Below are 15,541 nucleotides of genomic sequence, written 5' to 3' on the forward strand. Positions count from 1 at the left end.
TGAGTACATAGACTCACTTTTGCTTCGCATGTGAGTCAAAAATGGCAAAAAATCCATGGTTTTTATGGTGTTTTTGCTGGGTAGCTGCAGTTGATATGCAATAAATCTAAAACTACCAATAGCAGCCTCTCCAAATTTCACAGAACGATGACAAAGACCCTCATCTGTATATGTTCCAGTGGTCGCTCTCTTTTACACGCTAGATCACCCTGACATTGCGACGGATTTGAACGAAATGTATATGAACTTTTAGGTAAGACACCAAATAAACTTTCGGATGTAAAAAATGTAAAATATCATTCAGTTTAAGTCACTGTTTGGCCGGTTGAAAGTGAATCATGCCGTCAGAAAACGCCATTTTTGAGGGTAGGCGTGGTCACGGACCAGTGACGTCATTTTTTTCTTTATTTGGTGTTTAACGTCGTTTTCAACCGTTCAAGGTTATATCGCGACGGGGAAAGGGGGGACAGGGGATAGAGCCACTTGTTAATTGTTTCTTGTTCACAAAAGCACTAATAAAAAAATTGCTCCAGGGGCTTGCAACGTAGTACAATATATGACCTTAACCAGTGACGTCATACCCAGATTCCAGAAACACATTTTTGAGCAGAAGAAAGACTGATCTTCAAATACAAGTATATTTCTGACCAAAAAACTGCTGTTTAACATCTGGGCTATACCACTGAAAAAATATCCTCAACTTTTTGTGCTCAGTGTACAATACTCTTAAGCACACACTACTTCAAGCACTTTGTGTACAAGTAATCTGCGGCTCATTGCATTTTAGAAGACCATCACATGCTCTGGTAAACATAGCAAACAAGATAAAAACAACAAATGGAAGTAAGCATTTAAATATAGACTTCTGTATCACCAATAAGTGAGTAATGGCCGGTACCAGCCTCCTGGCACCCAGTAGAACAGGAGGCATTGAAATGAACAAAGAAACAAACTATTTCCCTTTGTTTCTCAGATCTCCTCAATAGCGCTCTGGCGCACTTTTATGGTTATGCTTAAAGCAAACAATGACACTCTATGATTTACACAGTTTAAAAAGAATGTTTTAATCGCACATTATATTATGACATGTACATGCAATGCACCAGTACTTCCCTCAAAGCAAACCGACAAAATATAACAAGAGAACCAACACTTAGACTCACAAGCTAGTAAATGAGTGGTTTTGCATTCTGTCTGAGACCACTTGTGTGTCATTTGTTCTTGCATGAAGAGAAACTTTCTTTCTTTCTTTATTTGGTGTTTAACGTCGTTTTCAACCGTTCAAGGTTATATCGCGACGGGGAAGGGGGGGGGGGGGGGGGGGGAAGAGAAAGAGCCACTTGTCAATTGTTTCTTGTTCACAAAAGCACTAATAAAAAAATTGCTCCAGGGGCTTGCAACGTAGTACAATATATGACCTTACTGGGAGAATGCAAGTTTCCAGCACAAAGGACTTAACATTTCTTACATACTGCTTGACTAAAATCTTTACAAACATTGACTATATTCTATACAAGAAACACTTAACAAGGGTAAAAGGAGAAACAGAATCCGTTAGTCGGCTCTTACGACATGCTGGGGAGCATCGGGTAAATTCTTCCCCCTTACCCGCAGGGGGTATGAAGAGAAACAAAACGTAGGCTTTCCATAAATCATATGTGTGTGTCCACATTCTGTTTGACTGCTTATGTGTCATTTGCTCCAAAATCTTGCATGGAGATAAAGTTTTAACACACCATGTATAAAATAAGATGCAAAAGTGAACCGTTTTCTTTGCCAGACATAAGAAAAACATGGACAAATTCAAACATATTCATGGGAGTTAGGTCACAATTACATAAAATAAAAGCACAGTCATCCCGGCGTGAACGATTTATATGGTCCCCATCTCAGACAAGTCCAGGCTTCCACACGAAAAGACCATCCCTCATGTTGGGAGTTGATTGAACCCTGGAACTTTTACATGAAAAGACCATCCCTCATGTTGGGAGTTGATTGAACCCTGGAACTTTTACATGAAAAGACCATCCCTCATGTTGGGAGTTGATTGAACCCTGGAACTTTTACATGAAAAGACCATCCCTCATGTTGGGAGTTGATTGAACCCTGGAACTTTTACATGAAAAGACCATCCCTCATGTTGGGAGTTGATTGAACCCTGGAACTTTTACATGAAAAGACCATCCCTCATGTTGGGAGTTGATTGAACCCTGGAACTTTTACATGAAAAGACCATCCCTCATGTTGGGAGTTGATTGAACCCTGGAACTTTTACATGAAAAGACCATCCCTCATGTTGGGAGTTGATTGAACCCTGGAACTTTTACATGAAAAGACCATCCCTCATGTTGGGAGTTGATTGAACCCTGGAACTTTTACATGAAAAGACCATCCCTCATGTTGGGAGTTGATTGAACCCTGGAACTTTTCAAAGTTTGAATGCTCAAGCTTCAAAATCACCCAAGAAAACCTGAAGGTTTAAGTTTGTATGACCCTGCTGTGCCTTGACACTTGAGAAGGGTCAACCTCACTTTGGTTTAGTCGGGAGTCGAACCCAAGAAGTGTGTAAAGTTTCAAAGCTCTAGTTTCAAAAACTGTCAAGACATTTATATATTTCCATTTTATGGCCCAAACACGACCCTGGTGTGACCCCTGAAACTTGATGAGGATCAACCAGACTTGGGTCATGTTGGGAGTTGGTAGACAAAAGACGTGTGCTAAGTTTCAAAGATCTGTAACAGGAAATGTTCAAGAAATTTATACTTTTTCATTTCATGACCCAAACATAATGCTGTGAACTTGGCATTTGATGAGAGTCAACCAGACTTTGGTCATGTCGCAAGATCATCCAACCTTAGAAGTGTGTAAAGTTTTGAAGCTCTAGCTTCAAAAACATCCAAGAAAATCATTTTTGTTCACGGTAAGTCTTACATCAACTGCCTGGTTGCTTCTACTGGAGAGTGGGAATTTGTTAATACACTGATTCTGCTGATTGAAACCAGGAAGCTGAATTATTTTTTTAATTTTTTTTTTGTAGTGCAGGGATGTTCTTATCCAAGGTAAAAGCATGGAGAAATTTGAGATGGTGTGCCGAATCCTAAACACTGAAAAGAAAATGGTACAGTGGAACCCTCCTTTTAAGCCCCCTTCCCTCATAGGTGTAGACTACATTGGGGTGCGCACGTTAAAGATCCCACGATTGACAAAAGGGTCTTTCCTGGCAAAAATTGTATAGGCATAGATAAAAAATGTCCACCAAAATACCCGTGTGACTTGGAATATTAGGACGTGAAAAGTAGGATATGCGCCAAAATGGCTGCGATCAGCTGGTCGATGTGAATGCGTGATGTATTGTGTAAAAAATTCCATCTCACACGGCATAAATAGATCCCTGCGCCTTGAGTCCGAGTCTGGAGATACGCGCGCGATATAAGACTTCATATAACATAACATAACATACTATGGCGAACAGAGCACAGGCGCACCAAAAATATATCAGGAAAACCATGGTCATAGCAAGCAAAGTATTGATCGTTTTAAAAATCTGTCACCATGCAAAGATAATTTACTCAATAAACGGGCGGGGATGTAGCTCAGTCGGTAGCGCGCTGGATTTGTATCCAGTTGGCCGCTGTCAGCGTGAGTTCGTCCCCACGTTCGGCGAGAGATTTATTTCTCAGAGTCAACTTTGGTTTAAACAAGATTTTATTAATGAAATACAGGGTGGCATGTATATACGACATAAACATTTGTGGCCACTTTGTGTGCAGACTCTCCTCGGTGTCCGAACACCCCCGTGTGCACACACAAGCACAAGAGCGCACGAAAAAGATCCTGTAATCCATGTCAGAGTTCGGTGGGTTATAGAAACACGAAAATAGCCAGCATGCTTCCTCTGAAAGCGGCGTATGGTTGCCTAAACGGCGGGGTAAAAACGGTCATACACGTAAAAGGCGTGGGAGTTTCAGTCCATGAACGAACAAACAAACAAACAAACTCAATAAACAGTTAGTGCTGTTATTTTGAGTGCATAAAAGGGCTTGTCCTTAGAATAAAGTAAATGGGAATTTCCGTAGCGAGCCATCCGAAGATATCTTGGGATGATCAAGGGAGTGAACTGGTAAGAGTTAAGACCCTGTTTTCACATATTTCCTGTTGACATTACCCCCATTTTAAGACTCCCTTGTTTTTAAGACCTGATTTTTTTTTTTTAGACTTTTGGAAGTCTTAAAACAGGGCTTTCACTGTACTGCATAAATGAGGGACTGACGTCCATAACACACACACACACACACACACCAGGGCTGGGACTCTCTTGTGATGAAAAAAGAGGAAATCCCTTTTTTCTAGGGGGGTTCGGGGGAGGGGGGGGGGGGGGGGCACGCTCCCCCGAATTTTTTTAAAATGGTACATTAAAATCTGTGCAATCAGGTGCATTCTGAGACTAAAATTCAACACGTTTGGATCAGGTAAAAAAAAGACATTCTCCTCACTCCCCCCCCCCCCCCCCCCCCCAAAAAAACCAAACAACCCACCAAACATCAACCAAACAAAACAAAAAACTTTCACACAGTGGTAACATTGTAATGGTGCATACTTACGTAATGAACCATTTATCCATAATCCTTCTTCTCCTTCTTCTTGTCGTTCGCTGTTATCCATAATCCAATACTGGCAATAGTATGATTCAATGCATTGAAGCTCAAAATGACAATCAGGAGTTATCAGGAGTTTTCGGTCAGCCCAATTTAACTCTCAAGCCTCCAGTGTTCTGTTCCATCTTCACTTCTCTCCATATCATTTAGTCAACAAGTTATAGATACTGTGATGAAATGGGACGCGGAAAAATAGATTACTCCAGCGGAAAAGTCCCACCCCTGACACACACAGGGACACAGAGTAACTACCTCTCTTGTAATGACCATAACATTCATGAATACAAAATATGTACAAGAATTATCCTACAATCATAAAGAACGCTGCCCTTTTTATATGATTAAAGTTGTGAACGTGCCTCATCGCTCTAACAAAGCAACTTTCAGCATCAGGATCCTCATGTCAATCGTTACAAGATATTATTATCTGAAGACAAAGAAACAACATTGCACACTCTATTTACACAGTTTTGAAAGTATGTCAGGACTAGATCATACGGTCTATACATTTTTGGGCTTAGCAGATACAGTAAAACCAGATGGCACCCCACCTCCCCCGCCCCTTTAAAAGCCAGATTTAAGAACTTCCCCCATTTCAAGACCTGTCTAAGATTCTCTCTTCATTACGTCTAGACTACTTCCCTTTCAAGACTGCTCAAGACCTCATTTTCTCAGATTGTTGCAGGTTTTAAGGAGGGAGTTGGGGGTGGGGGGGAGAGAGAGAGGGACTAGGGGGAGGGGAGGGGAAGATGAGAGGAGAGTTCCACTTAATCATCAGCCTCATACACATGCAGAAAAAAACACAGAGAAAAAGTGTTCACTCTTCACCTCTGGAACACCTCAAACAATCGGTGAATCGGAAACATTAATCGTATACTTGTATCCCGATGTTGAAACCATTGTGCTCAATGAGAATATCTTCCTCATCCTCCATCTCCGTCTTCTCAAAGCCTTTGCCAAACAGGTGAGCGTACTCGCTGCCCATGTTGCTGATCAGCTCAGGAGATAGCAAACCCGCGCGGACAGCCTCTTTGCTGCTCTGAAAATAAAAGAGAGAGGCACGTTGTTGCAGCTTTGAGTAACACAAACACATCTCAGCAATCATTTTAGTGTTCACTAGCTGTACCCGTTCTTTACGAAACCTCTTCAGTAATTTCTACGAACCGTCCTTGTCCATCTTGTGTGACAAATGCGCACATAACAGGCCGCAGTCTTTAGTCATTGACAAATACTTTTTTAATAATAATAATAATAATACGAATATTTATAACGCGCACATATCTCACCAACAGGCGACTCAAGGCGCACATACACTCATTCACACACACGGAGACTTAAAGTCACTAGCACACACACATCATCAACCATTAAAATATGTACAGTTATTCAGGGTGGGATGGGGTGGGCAGTGTAGAATGCATGGATTATTTGGAAAAAAGGAATGTCTTGAGTGCAGATTTGAATGATTCGAGGGACTGTTGTTGACGGAGGGGGAGAGGTAGTGTGTTCCATTGGCTAGGTGCTTGGAAAGAAAATGAGCGTTGACCTGCTGTTTTGAGTTTGGTGTGGGGGATGTTGAGCTTGAGGGAGTCAGCAGATGATCTGAGTGCTCGTGAAGGGACATAGAGAGAGAGAGAGTCGGAGAGATAGGCAGGGGCGAGACCATGGAGGCATTTGTAGGTGAGAGTGTTGATTTTGTAGGTGATACGGGCAGGAACGGGCAACCAGTGGAGCTGATTTAGGAGGGGGGTGATGTGATCTCTCTTTTTCTTTCGTAAGACAAGACGGGCAGAGCTATTTTGAATGCGTTGGAGACGAGAGATAGAAGAAGAGGGAAGACCCGCCAAGAGAGAGTTACAATAGTCAAGACGTGAGAGAATGGTGGAAGTGACCAGTTTGGCGGTAGCATCTGTGGTGAGGTACTTGCGGATAGTGGCGATGCGGCGGAGTTGGAAGTAGCAGGTGCGAGAGACAGAAGAGATGTGTTGTTTCATGGAAAGGGTGTTGTCTAGAGTGACTCCGAGGTTTTTGACAGCAGAAGACAGAGGGACAGAAGAGTCAGAGAGTTGAAGAGAGTCGGAGGTGGCTTTGGAGAGTTTGGATGTAGTGCCTATTAGGATAGCTTCAGTTTTGTTGCTATTGAGCTGAAGTTTGTTTTCTGTCATCCAATTCTGCACGTCAGTGATAGTGTCAGAGATAGAGGAAAGAAGAGATTCAGACTGGTCAGGGGAAGAGCTGTTGTGAAGTTAATGTGACGCATTGGTCTGACCCCTGGTGGTTGATTGTCCGATAGTTTTGATATGCAGCAGGTCTTCTGACCATCACTTTTCCTACCAAGCGGATAGAGCCAGGACATTTGTCACCTATACAAATGTTCAATCCTGGTCCAACTGCCCTTTTGTCCTCTGAGTCTGGAAAACAACACTGAATACACACACAGTAATGAATATCCATCCAGTTTTGCAGCATGCAAGCAGCTATGCACAGATGCGGTCAATGAATTGAAGCTGTTGAATTCATTTTATACAAACTAGATGTGAAACTTTTCTTGTAAATTTGATTGTTTACTGAATGATATATCCCTTGGAGTATAGTCTACAAGTATTCACCTGAGGCTTTTAAAAAACCAAGAAACGCAAATGCAGGCACACATACACACTCCCACACAAACTTGCACACACACACAGTACTAAACAGTGTGACTTTGGGTCTGTAGAGAGTGAGTGCTCCTTCTTTGTGCCCAGACAGGTCAGTGACACACACACCCACCCACACTGTACCAACCAGTGTGACTGGGTCTGTAGAGAATGAGTGCTTGGGGTTTGAACCCTTTCTTGTTGCCCAGACAGGTCAGTGACACACATACACAGACACACGCACACACCCACTGTACTAACCAGTGTGACTTTGGACCTGTAGAGAGTGAGTGCTTGGGGTTTGAAGGTCAGCGACACACCATCCTGCACCAACTTCTCTGTCAATATGGGTTGGTAACAGCCACCCTGAAATAAGCGTTTATCGTTAATGAAATGTTCAGGCATGGAATTTCAAAATAGGAAAAACTCTGAAAATAGGCTGAGGTCCAGGGGCCGCCCAGGCCCCATCGGGGTACAGGGGCAGAGCCCCGTTGGGGGGACCAGGGGGGCAAAGCCTCCTGGACGGAAAACAAATTTTTGCATTTTAGACCAATATTTTGATAGTTCTCGTGTAAGCAAATAATGGATAGAGAGACAACAGTATACATATAAATTAATTTACCTTTTTTTTTGCCGCGGACAATTTTTCATTTTCGCTGAAACGTAATTTCATTTTCGCGGAAATGATTTCGTGGACAATTCCCATGCCTGAATGTTTGCACATTTTTTAGAATCTTTACAATTAATTCCACAGCACAAATTTGTTGTGAGTGGACATTTTTTATTTATTCATATTTTACAATAGGGAAAGTCACAATTTAACATGCAAATTGAATTGCTGCTGCTGTTACCATTTTACCATCACGTGCTGGTACAGCTTATCACGGTTTCACTCAAACGACATGCTGACAACTTCTGGTGAACTCTGTTATTGTAGGGCTATGAACAAGGAACAGTATTAAGAAAAAAATGTTATGGTCAAGTATTCTCAGTCAAAACACACAGGTGTCACACTAGATGTTTACTGTGAATAACTTTTCCTGAATGTTTAAGAGGTGTGGTAAAGTAAGAGCCCCTTCTACGGGGACAAGCTTTTCAAAACAAGGCGAAACAAGTACCACGCTTCTGAACGGCTTTAACTTGCGATCAGGATGAACAACTAACTCTGATGTGTATGTTATGCAGCTACGGGCCAGCGATCAGTGCCACAACAAATCGTAAACTCTGATGAACTCGTGAAAGTTGGTTTGTGAAAGAAAGGGGTATCATATTGAGCACACACTGCATGGCATACACATCAGAATTAGGCCGATGGACGGAAAATTGCAAATTTGACTCCGTTCATGTCAATCTCCACACGAGTGGTACATACAATATCTGAGTCACTAAGGATGAAGAAGGAAAGTGTTTGTTTCAATCTCCACACGAGTGGTACATACAATATCTGAGTCACTAAGGATGAAGAAGGAAAGCGTTTGTTTCAATCTCCACACGAGTGGAACATACAATATCTGAGTCACTAAGGATGAAGAAGGAAAGCGTTTGTTTTAATCTCCACACGAGTGGAACATACAATATCTGAGTCACTAAGGATGAAGAAGGAAAGCGTTTGTTTTAATCTCCACACGAGTGGAACATACAATATCTGAGTCACTAAGGATGAAGAAGGAAAGCGTTTGTTTTAATCTCCACACGAGTGGAACATACAATATCTCAGTCACTAAGGATGAAGAAGGAAAGCGTTTGTTTTAATCTCCACACGGGTGGAACATACAATATCTAAGTCACTAAGGATGAAGAAGGAAAGCGTTTGTTTTAATCTCCACACGAGTGGAACATACAATATCTAAGTCACTAAGGATGAAGAAGGAAAGCGTTTGTTTTAACCTCCACACAAGTGGTACATACAATATCTGAGTCACCAAGGGCAAAGCAGGAAAGCGCGAGACATACCCCCACCCTACTGAGCAGAGTTCTGACAGTCTTTGACATGATGAGGGCGCGCTTGGCTCGCGTGACGGCAACGTACAGCAGGTTGGCCTCCTCCCCCTGCATCATGTGTTTCTCAACTGAAACACAAACCACCAAGTCATTTCATTACCTCTTCAGGTGTTTCTCAACTGAAACACAAACCACCAAGTCATTTCATTACCTCTTCATGTGTTTCTCAACTGAAACACAAACCACCAAGTCATTTCATTACCTCTTCATGTGTTTCTCAACTGAAACACAAACCACCAAGTCATTTCATTACCTCTTCATGTGTTTCTCAACTGAAACACAAACCACCAAGTCATTTCATTACCTCTAACTCTAAGAAAAACCGGCTTCATCAAGTACCTCTAACTCTAAGAAAAACCGGCTTCATCAAGTACCTCTAACTCTAAGAAAAACCGGCTTCATCACACAGTGATAAAAATCCATACATATTTTGTGTGCGCAGTAGCGATGCAGAGCAGGTTGGCCTCCTTCCCCCTCCCCCACCTCTAGACTAAAACCAAACAAACCCAATTGACCATATTGTTTGATTATGCTGAATTCCAGTCAACATCAATCTTTGAATCAGTCAGCCATGAACAAGTACATTATATTCCAGGGTTATATTCCTACAGTCTCTGAGTAACTAAGTTCAGTTGAACAGGTTTATCCAATAACTGCACACACAACGCAGATACATACACATGCACTCTCACAAGACAAAAATGAAACAAGAGAACCCTGATCTAAACCAAAAATAAAACTAGATTACTCTGACCCAAACCAGAAAAAAAGACAGAGAACTTCCCGGATTAAAACAATAATAAAAACCTGCGCTAAACTTGCCAGTACATCAGCAGGCCTCAGATTATATGAGAGACACAATCGTGGAACGCTGAAGAGAAAGAAAACAGAATGAAACTAGAAAAGCCTGAGTCAAAATAAACAAAACTCACTTGAGGTCACCCTGAGGATGTCATGGAGGTCAATGAAGTCATCAGTGATCTTGACTGTGGAGAACTCCAGGCCCTTGGCCTTGTGAACTGTGCTGAACACCACATCTGACCACAACCAACAGGGAAAACACAGTCAATTTACCTCTATTTCAACACTCCCTCTCTCTTAAGACCTGATTTTCTCACATTTTTGAAGGTGGTAAAAGGGAGGTTCCACTGTAGTCATAAGTACAGAAGTAGAGAGATGATCTTATCTTACTTAACAGCCTGGACAGATCTGAGATAGGCAGACCAGCCAGCCCTTGTGAAGCCTCTTCTTCTTCTTCTTCTTCTTCAGCATTCTACAATTGTCTGGTTACGTGTGAGCTGGTTTGCCCATTTGGGTTCCCCACACTATACTCTGAGAGCATAGTCAGCTCACTCCGCTTTTGTTGAGTAGGCATGCTGGGTATTTTCGTGTTTTCATAACCCACCGAACTCCGACATGGATTACAGGATCTTTTCCGTGCGCACTTGGTCTTGGTCTTGTGCTTGCGTGTACACACGAAGGGGGTTAAGTCACTAGCAGGTCTGCACATAAGTTGACCTGGGAGATCGGAAAAATCTCCACTCTTAACCCACCAGGCGGCAGCGACCGGGATTCGAACTCACGACCTCCTGATTAGGAGGCCGACGTCTTACTACCACGCCACTGTGCCCGTCTGTGAAGCCTCAGGTGTAACAATTTAGAATGCATTAGAATTTTTAGCGTAGCAAATGGTGTTTAAGTGTAGCAATGTCTAAATGTTATTCGCACATCCGCATTTAATGATTTATGCTATCCCATGCAAGAATATAATAAATTCCCGATTAGAGAGTGTCTTTAGTGCCACTTTTGAGTGTTGACAAGAAGTTACGACCTATATTCTTACCACTACACAGAGTGAGAAGCAGAAATAAGTACCAGGACTCCCAAGAAAGAGGTAACCGTTGCAATCGTAGTGAACAGAACTGTTTTCACAGGAAGCACTGAGCCATTCAACTTACCCGCTGATGCCACATTGCTGACAGCTTTCTCTCTGATCTTATGCAGACACTGGGGTAGGTTGTGGTGATAGGTTTTGACGATGCGGATCTTTCCCATCAGTTCATTATCCAGGGTCTTTTCTGCGTATTTCTCTAAATCAGCCAGGTTTTGGAAACGCTTGATGAATTGATTCTGGATCTCATGTCCATCTGTCAACAATTATAAAACTTCATGTAAGCATCATTAAGTGCCAGAAGTATGGTCATTAATTATATCAAAGTGCATGATTGCACAGCTTCTCTCAGGTGTTGGAAACAAAAAGTAGTCCACAAGCGCCGCCTGGTGGCAAGACAGCCCGCCATCTGTGACACTATGGCCTAGCAACCGCTTCATGTACAGAAACAAGAGAAGTAACTCAGTGTAAGTAACCCACAAAGACTGCTCTTCATTTGCGCCTTTTACAACATTTCATTCAGATTTTAAGACACTTGCTTTAGCAAAAGGAAGGCAATCCTCCTGAGCGGTAGCATTATTTGTAACGCAGAATCGTATGGTATAACTTCGGAAGCGATCTGAGGGCCTTTGTTCTTAAGTATTAGTCAAATTAACTGATCCCTACCCTTTTTCTTGTCTTCAGTGGACAGCATCAGAGTATAGACATCCATCAGCATAGAGAGTCCAAATCCCTCCAGGCCCTTGAGAGGAAAATAATATTTTTGTTCAAATCATCACATTTTTGCTGTATACTCTGCATATTAATGCAAACATTTGCTTTATGTACCACCAGCAAGAAAACTGCTTTAAAAAATCAAAAAAACAAGAATGGTCGAATTTTGGAACTTTAATTTATGACAAAACAAAACGTTCCATTTATTGTTTTGTCATAAATTAAACATTCGAATTATTCTACCATTCCTGTTTTTTTAATTTGAATTTTGGAACGTTAGCAATCTTTTTTTGTATTTCTGCTTTAAATAATGTTAGCATTTCTATTTTGCTTTTTTTTAAATTTGTTTATTCGTAACAAAAGCCAGAAGCCGAAAAAAAGTGTAATTCACTTTGGTGTAATAAATGTAACATTTGTTTAAAGGTGTACCAGTGATGAAATAACATCTTGCGATATTATACACTGAGTAGAAAACTGGGGTGGGCAAGAAGATTTTGTTTTGGCATATCGACATTGCAGTTTCAGAGCAAACAATCCAAATTTCTTTGCAAGTTTGTATTCAAAGGCATTTTTCACCATTACCTAACAATAACAAGGCACAGCTCTAAAAATACAGTTTCATCTATGAAAATTCAAGACGCATCATTATATTTTGCCAGCGATTCATTTTCAATCAGAGTACTCTTTTTGTTAAAGAGATGAACACTTGTCGTGAGAGAACTCTATTTCTGAGTTGTTTTGTCGTTGTGTTCTACATCCTGTCACACCTATCTCAAGAAATAAGCGTCGTACAAGACCAGTGCCCTTCCATTAGAAATCTTACCCCGACAAATGCAATGCGGACAGGCTGATCACTGTACACGCAAACTTTGACAGCCTCAGCAAAGACAGTGAAGTTGGAACGACACAGAACGGCCAGCTGCCCTATCTGACCACCGTTGATGGTATCTGGAACAGACAATCTCCACTTACAACACAGTAGCGCCTTGTGTATTACTAAAGAAGAGTAATATATATATTTATATATATATGTACCTGCATTGCCATACAAAGAAACATAACACTTCCTCTGTAGTGATATTCATGTTTCTGCTACTATGACCTTGGCAGAGTTTCCCGGGACCACCCCTCTCAGAAATCAAAGGCCTCGGTCTCAGCTAAAAATATGTCACTGACCCAAGGTCATGGCCAGTGTCTCTTTAACTACAAAGGCACACAGTTGTTGGAGTGCAGTGGCTTTGAATCTCACATCCAGGAATGCATTTCCACTATTCAGTCAAACCTGCCCTTGCGACCACCTCTTGAAACCAACCACCTGCCCCACGACCACACCGAATGTCCCAAGCAAGTTTTCTCTCTATTTTACTTTTCCTGAGTGACGACCTGTCTATAACGACCACTTTAAGTCCGTCCCTTGTGTGGTCGTCATAGACAGGTTTGACTGTACTTCCTTTAGCTTATGCTCAATACAGTCAAAGCACCTGTTGTGTGAATGCTTCTCATTTTTATTTTAATAGAGGGGGTTGTGCCTTTCACAAGAAAGTGACTTGTAGTCTCGATAATACGGTACACTGACAACAGCTAACAGACTAACCTGGAGTGGAGTGACCAGCGATGGTTTTCCTGTGTTCATCCTTCAGTACCTCCAGGATGGTGTTGGCTACCTGGGCGATCTCTGGCCCAAAGCGGAATGACTGCAACACAATGATGCTGATAGTTTTCATTTCACTCGGTCATTATCCTGCATCATTTTGTGATGTTCAGCATAGATTCATTTGGTACTCCAGTGGTACCTGTGATGTCAGATCCCTCCGATGAGAGAACACCTCCCACAAAAGGACACATTTTGTTGTCCCTTTATCTATTATCTTCACCAAAATGTACCTACCACCTGTCATAACAGACCAGCTGCAATGTAGGGACACTTTTTCGCTAGTCCGAAGGGCGTCATTTTGTCGCAGGTACCACTGTATAAGCAATAAAAGTGATGTGACCTTTACACCAAACTAAGTGCTTGAATGTTATCAGCTCTTGCATGTTCTTCTTCTTCTTCTTCTTGGCATTCGCAGAGGTTACACGATCAGTCCAGCACTGGTGATAAATGTTGTCGTTTTCTCCAACTCCTGTCGACTGCCATATAGTTTGGTCTGCAAGGGAGTTGGTGACGGCCACACTTCTTTTCGTTCCTCATCTAGTAAGGGACATCGCTGTAAGATGAGTTCCGCTGTTTGGTCTTCTTGACCGCAGGCACAGGTTGGTGATGGCGCCAGCTTGAACTTTTGGTTCATGTGAGCATTGAGCCTGTTGTGGCCAGTACGCAGCCTGATGAGGTTGACTTGCTGCTCTCTGGACATTGTGTGGTAGTCATCTCTGTTTGTCCTTGGCCTCATCAATGCCTTGATGATTGTCTTCTGCTCACTAATTTCCTCAGAAGAAGACTTAAAGCAGAGAAAACAAGAAATTCCTTCGAGGTAGGAAAAACACCCCCGTTGGTCAAAGGGAAATAACCATTCTCACTGCACCCATTCTCACTGACACCAACTGAGAAGGTTATTTCCCTTTGACCATGAATATGTTTCTCTATAAGTCCTTGTAGAATCTTAATCCACCAATAACTCCCTAACCGTGTGTTTGACTGGTCCCAATTTTTGTAAGGACCGTCTCAGGAATGTATAGAACCTGTTCACCAAGTTTGGTGACGATCGGTCCGTTCATTCTTGAGATCTATATGCGAACACAAACACACAAACACAAACAAACAAACAAACACATCGACCGAAACCTATACACACCCCTATACCGGGGGTGTAAAAACTTTCATTCCTTCAATCATCTTTGCTGTGCACAATTCACGTTCACAACAGGATACTTTTCAAACATACCAGTTTTTGTGTGCCAAGAAGTCAATCTACTTTTAACAACCAAGATCATTACCAAAAATCTGCCGAAGTAGTTAGCACAGCAAAAACTGTTAGCACAGTGTCAATGGTGTTCAGTTTTCAGCTGTGAGAAAAACAGCCTAACAGTGTCACACTTGTAACAACCTTTTCAAACAACAGTCCTAAAATATCGCAATGCCAATCTGAAACAGATAGACAGCTAACATTGCAATCTAAGAATCAAAACACGTTTAATTACAAACAAAACAACAAGTTCACAAGAACCTCGACCTACCGGCCTTTAAAGTAGACACTCAAGACACAACAACAAAAATAAAGAAAAGTTGCTGTGGTTTGCTGTGACTTATCTTAGAATGCGCCCGAGATGGCCGTAGCACTGACCAAATATCGCAAACTGGAGAAGAAAAGTGAAAAGACAGTACCTGAGTGAGGTAAAAGACGCGATCAGCCTGCACCCCCTGCATAGCGTTGACAGCCCCCCTGAAAGCGTAGATCTGCTGATGCTGGTCTCCCACAAAGATCCTCGGCTGACTCTGACGCTGCACTACATCCAGGAGAGCTGCAATAAGATTGTGCCGAATGTAAAAGATACACAAATATTCCTTACTTTTTACCATCCTGAAGAAGCCAGCAACAAGCTGTCGTAATATTGATTAAGAATGTACCAAACCTGGTTACTGTTGTGTTGCCATTTATAACTTTTGTTCGTGTCGATTTACGATTGTCCGTTTTTATTGTCTCCAT

At 41.9% G+C, this 15,541-nt stretch overlaps 1 protein-coding gene and 1 long non-coding RNA gene across 2 annotated transcripts in view; both read right to left on the reverse strand.

Moving 5' to 3' along the window:
• LOC138964209 (uncharacterized) overlaps positions 1–15,541 on the reverse strand; it is a 33,968-nt gene that overhangs the window by 2,169 nt on the left and 16,258 nt on the right. The gene's annotated exons all lie outside the window — the stretch shown is intronic.
• LOC138964207 (F-box DNA helicase 1-like) overlaps positions 4,537–15,541 on the reverse strand; it is a 28,927-nt gene continuing 17,922 nt past the window's right edge. Inside the window, exons 12-20 of the mRNA XM_070336104.1 lie at positions 15,220–15,356; positions 13,492–13,591; positions 12,721–12,845; positions 11,850–11,925; positions 11,251–11,439; positions 10,225–10,329; positions 9,245–9,360; positions 7,553–7,657; positions 4,537–5,694 (exon numbers count right to left, since the gene is read on the reverse strand). Of these exons, the coding sequence (XP_070192205.1) occupies positions 5,521–5,694; positions 7,553–7,657; positions 9,245–9,360; positions 10,225–10,329; positions 11,251–11,439; positions 11,850–11,925; positions 12,721–12,845; positions 13,492–13,591; positions 15,220–15,356 (1,127 nt within the window). The 3' untranslated portion in view covers positions 4,537–5,520. The remainder of the gene's footprint in view (positions 5,695–7,552; positions 7,658–9,244; positions 9,361–10,224; positions 10,330–11,250; positions 11,440–11,849; positions 11,926–12,720; positions 12,846–13,491; positions 13,592–15,219; positions 15,357–15,541) is intronic.

The sequence above is a fragment of the Littorina saxatilis genome, linkage group LG4 (assembly GCF_037325665.1).
Source record: "Littorina saxatilis isolate snail1 linkage group LG4, US_GU_Lsax_2.0, whole genome shotgun sequence".
NCBI lineage: Eukaryota > Metazoa > Mollusca > Gastropoda > Littorinimorpha > Littorinidae > Littorina > Littorina saxatilis.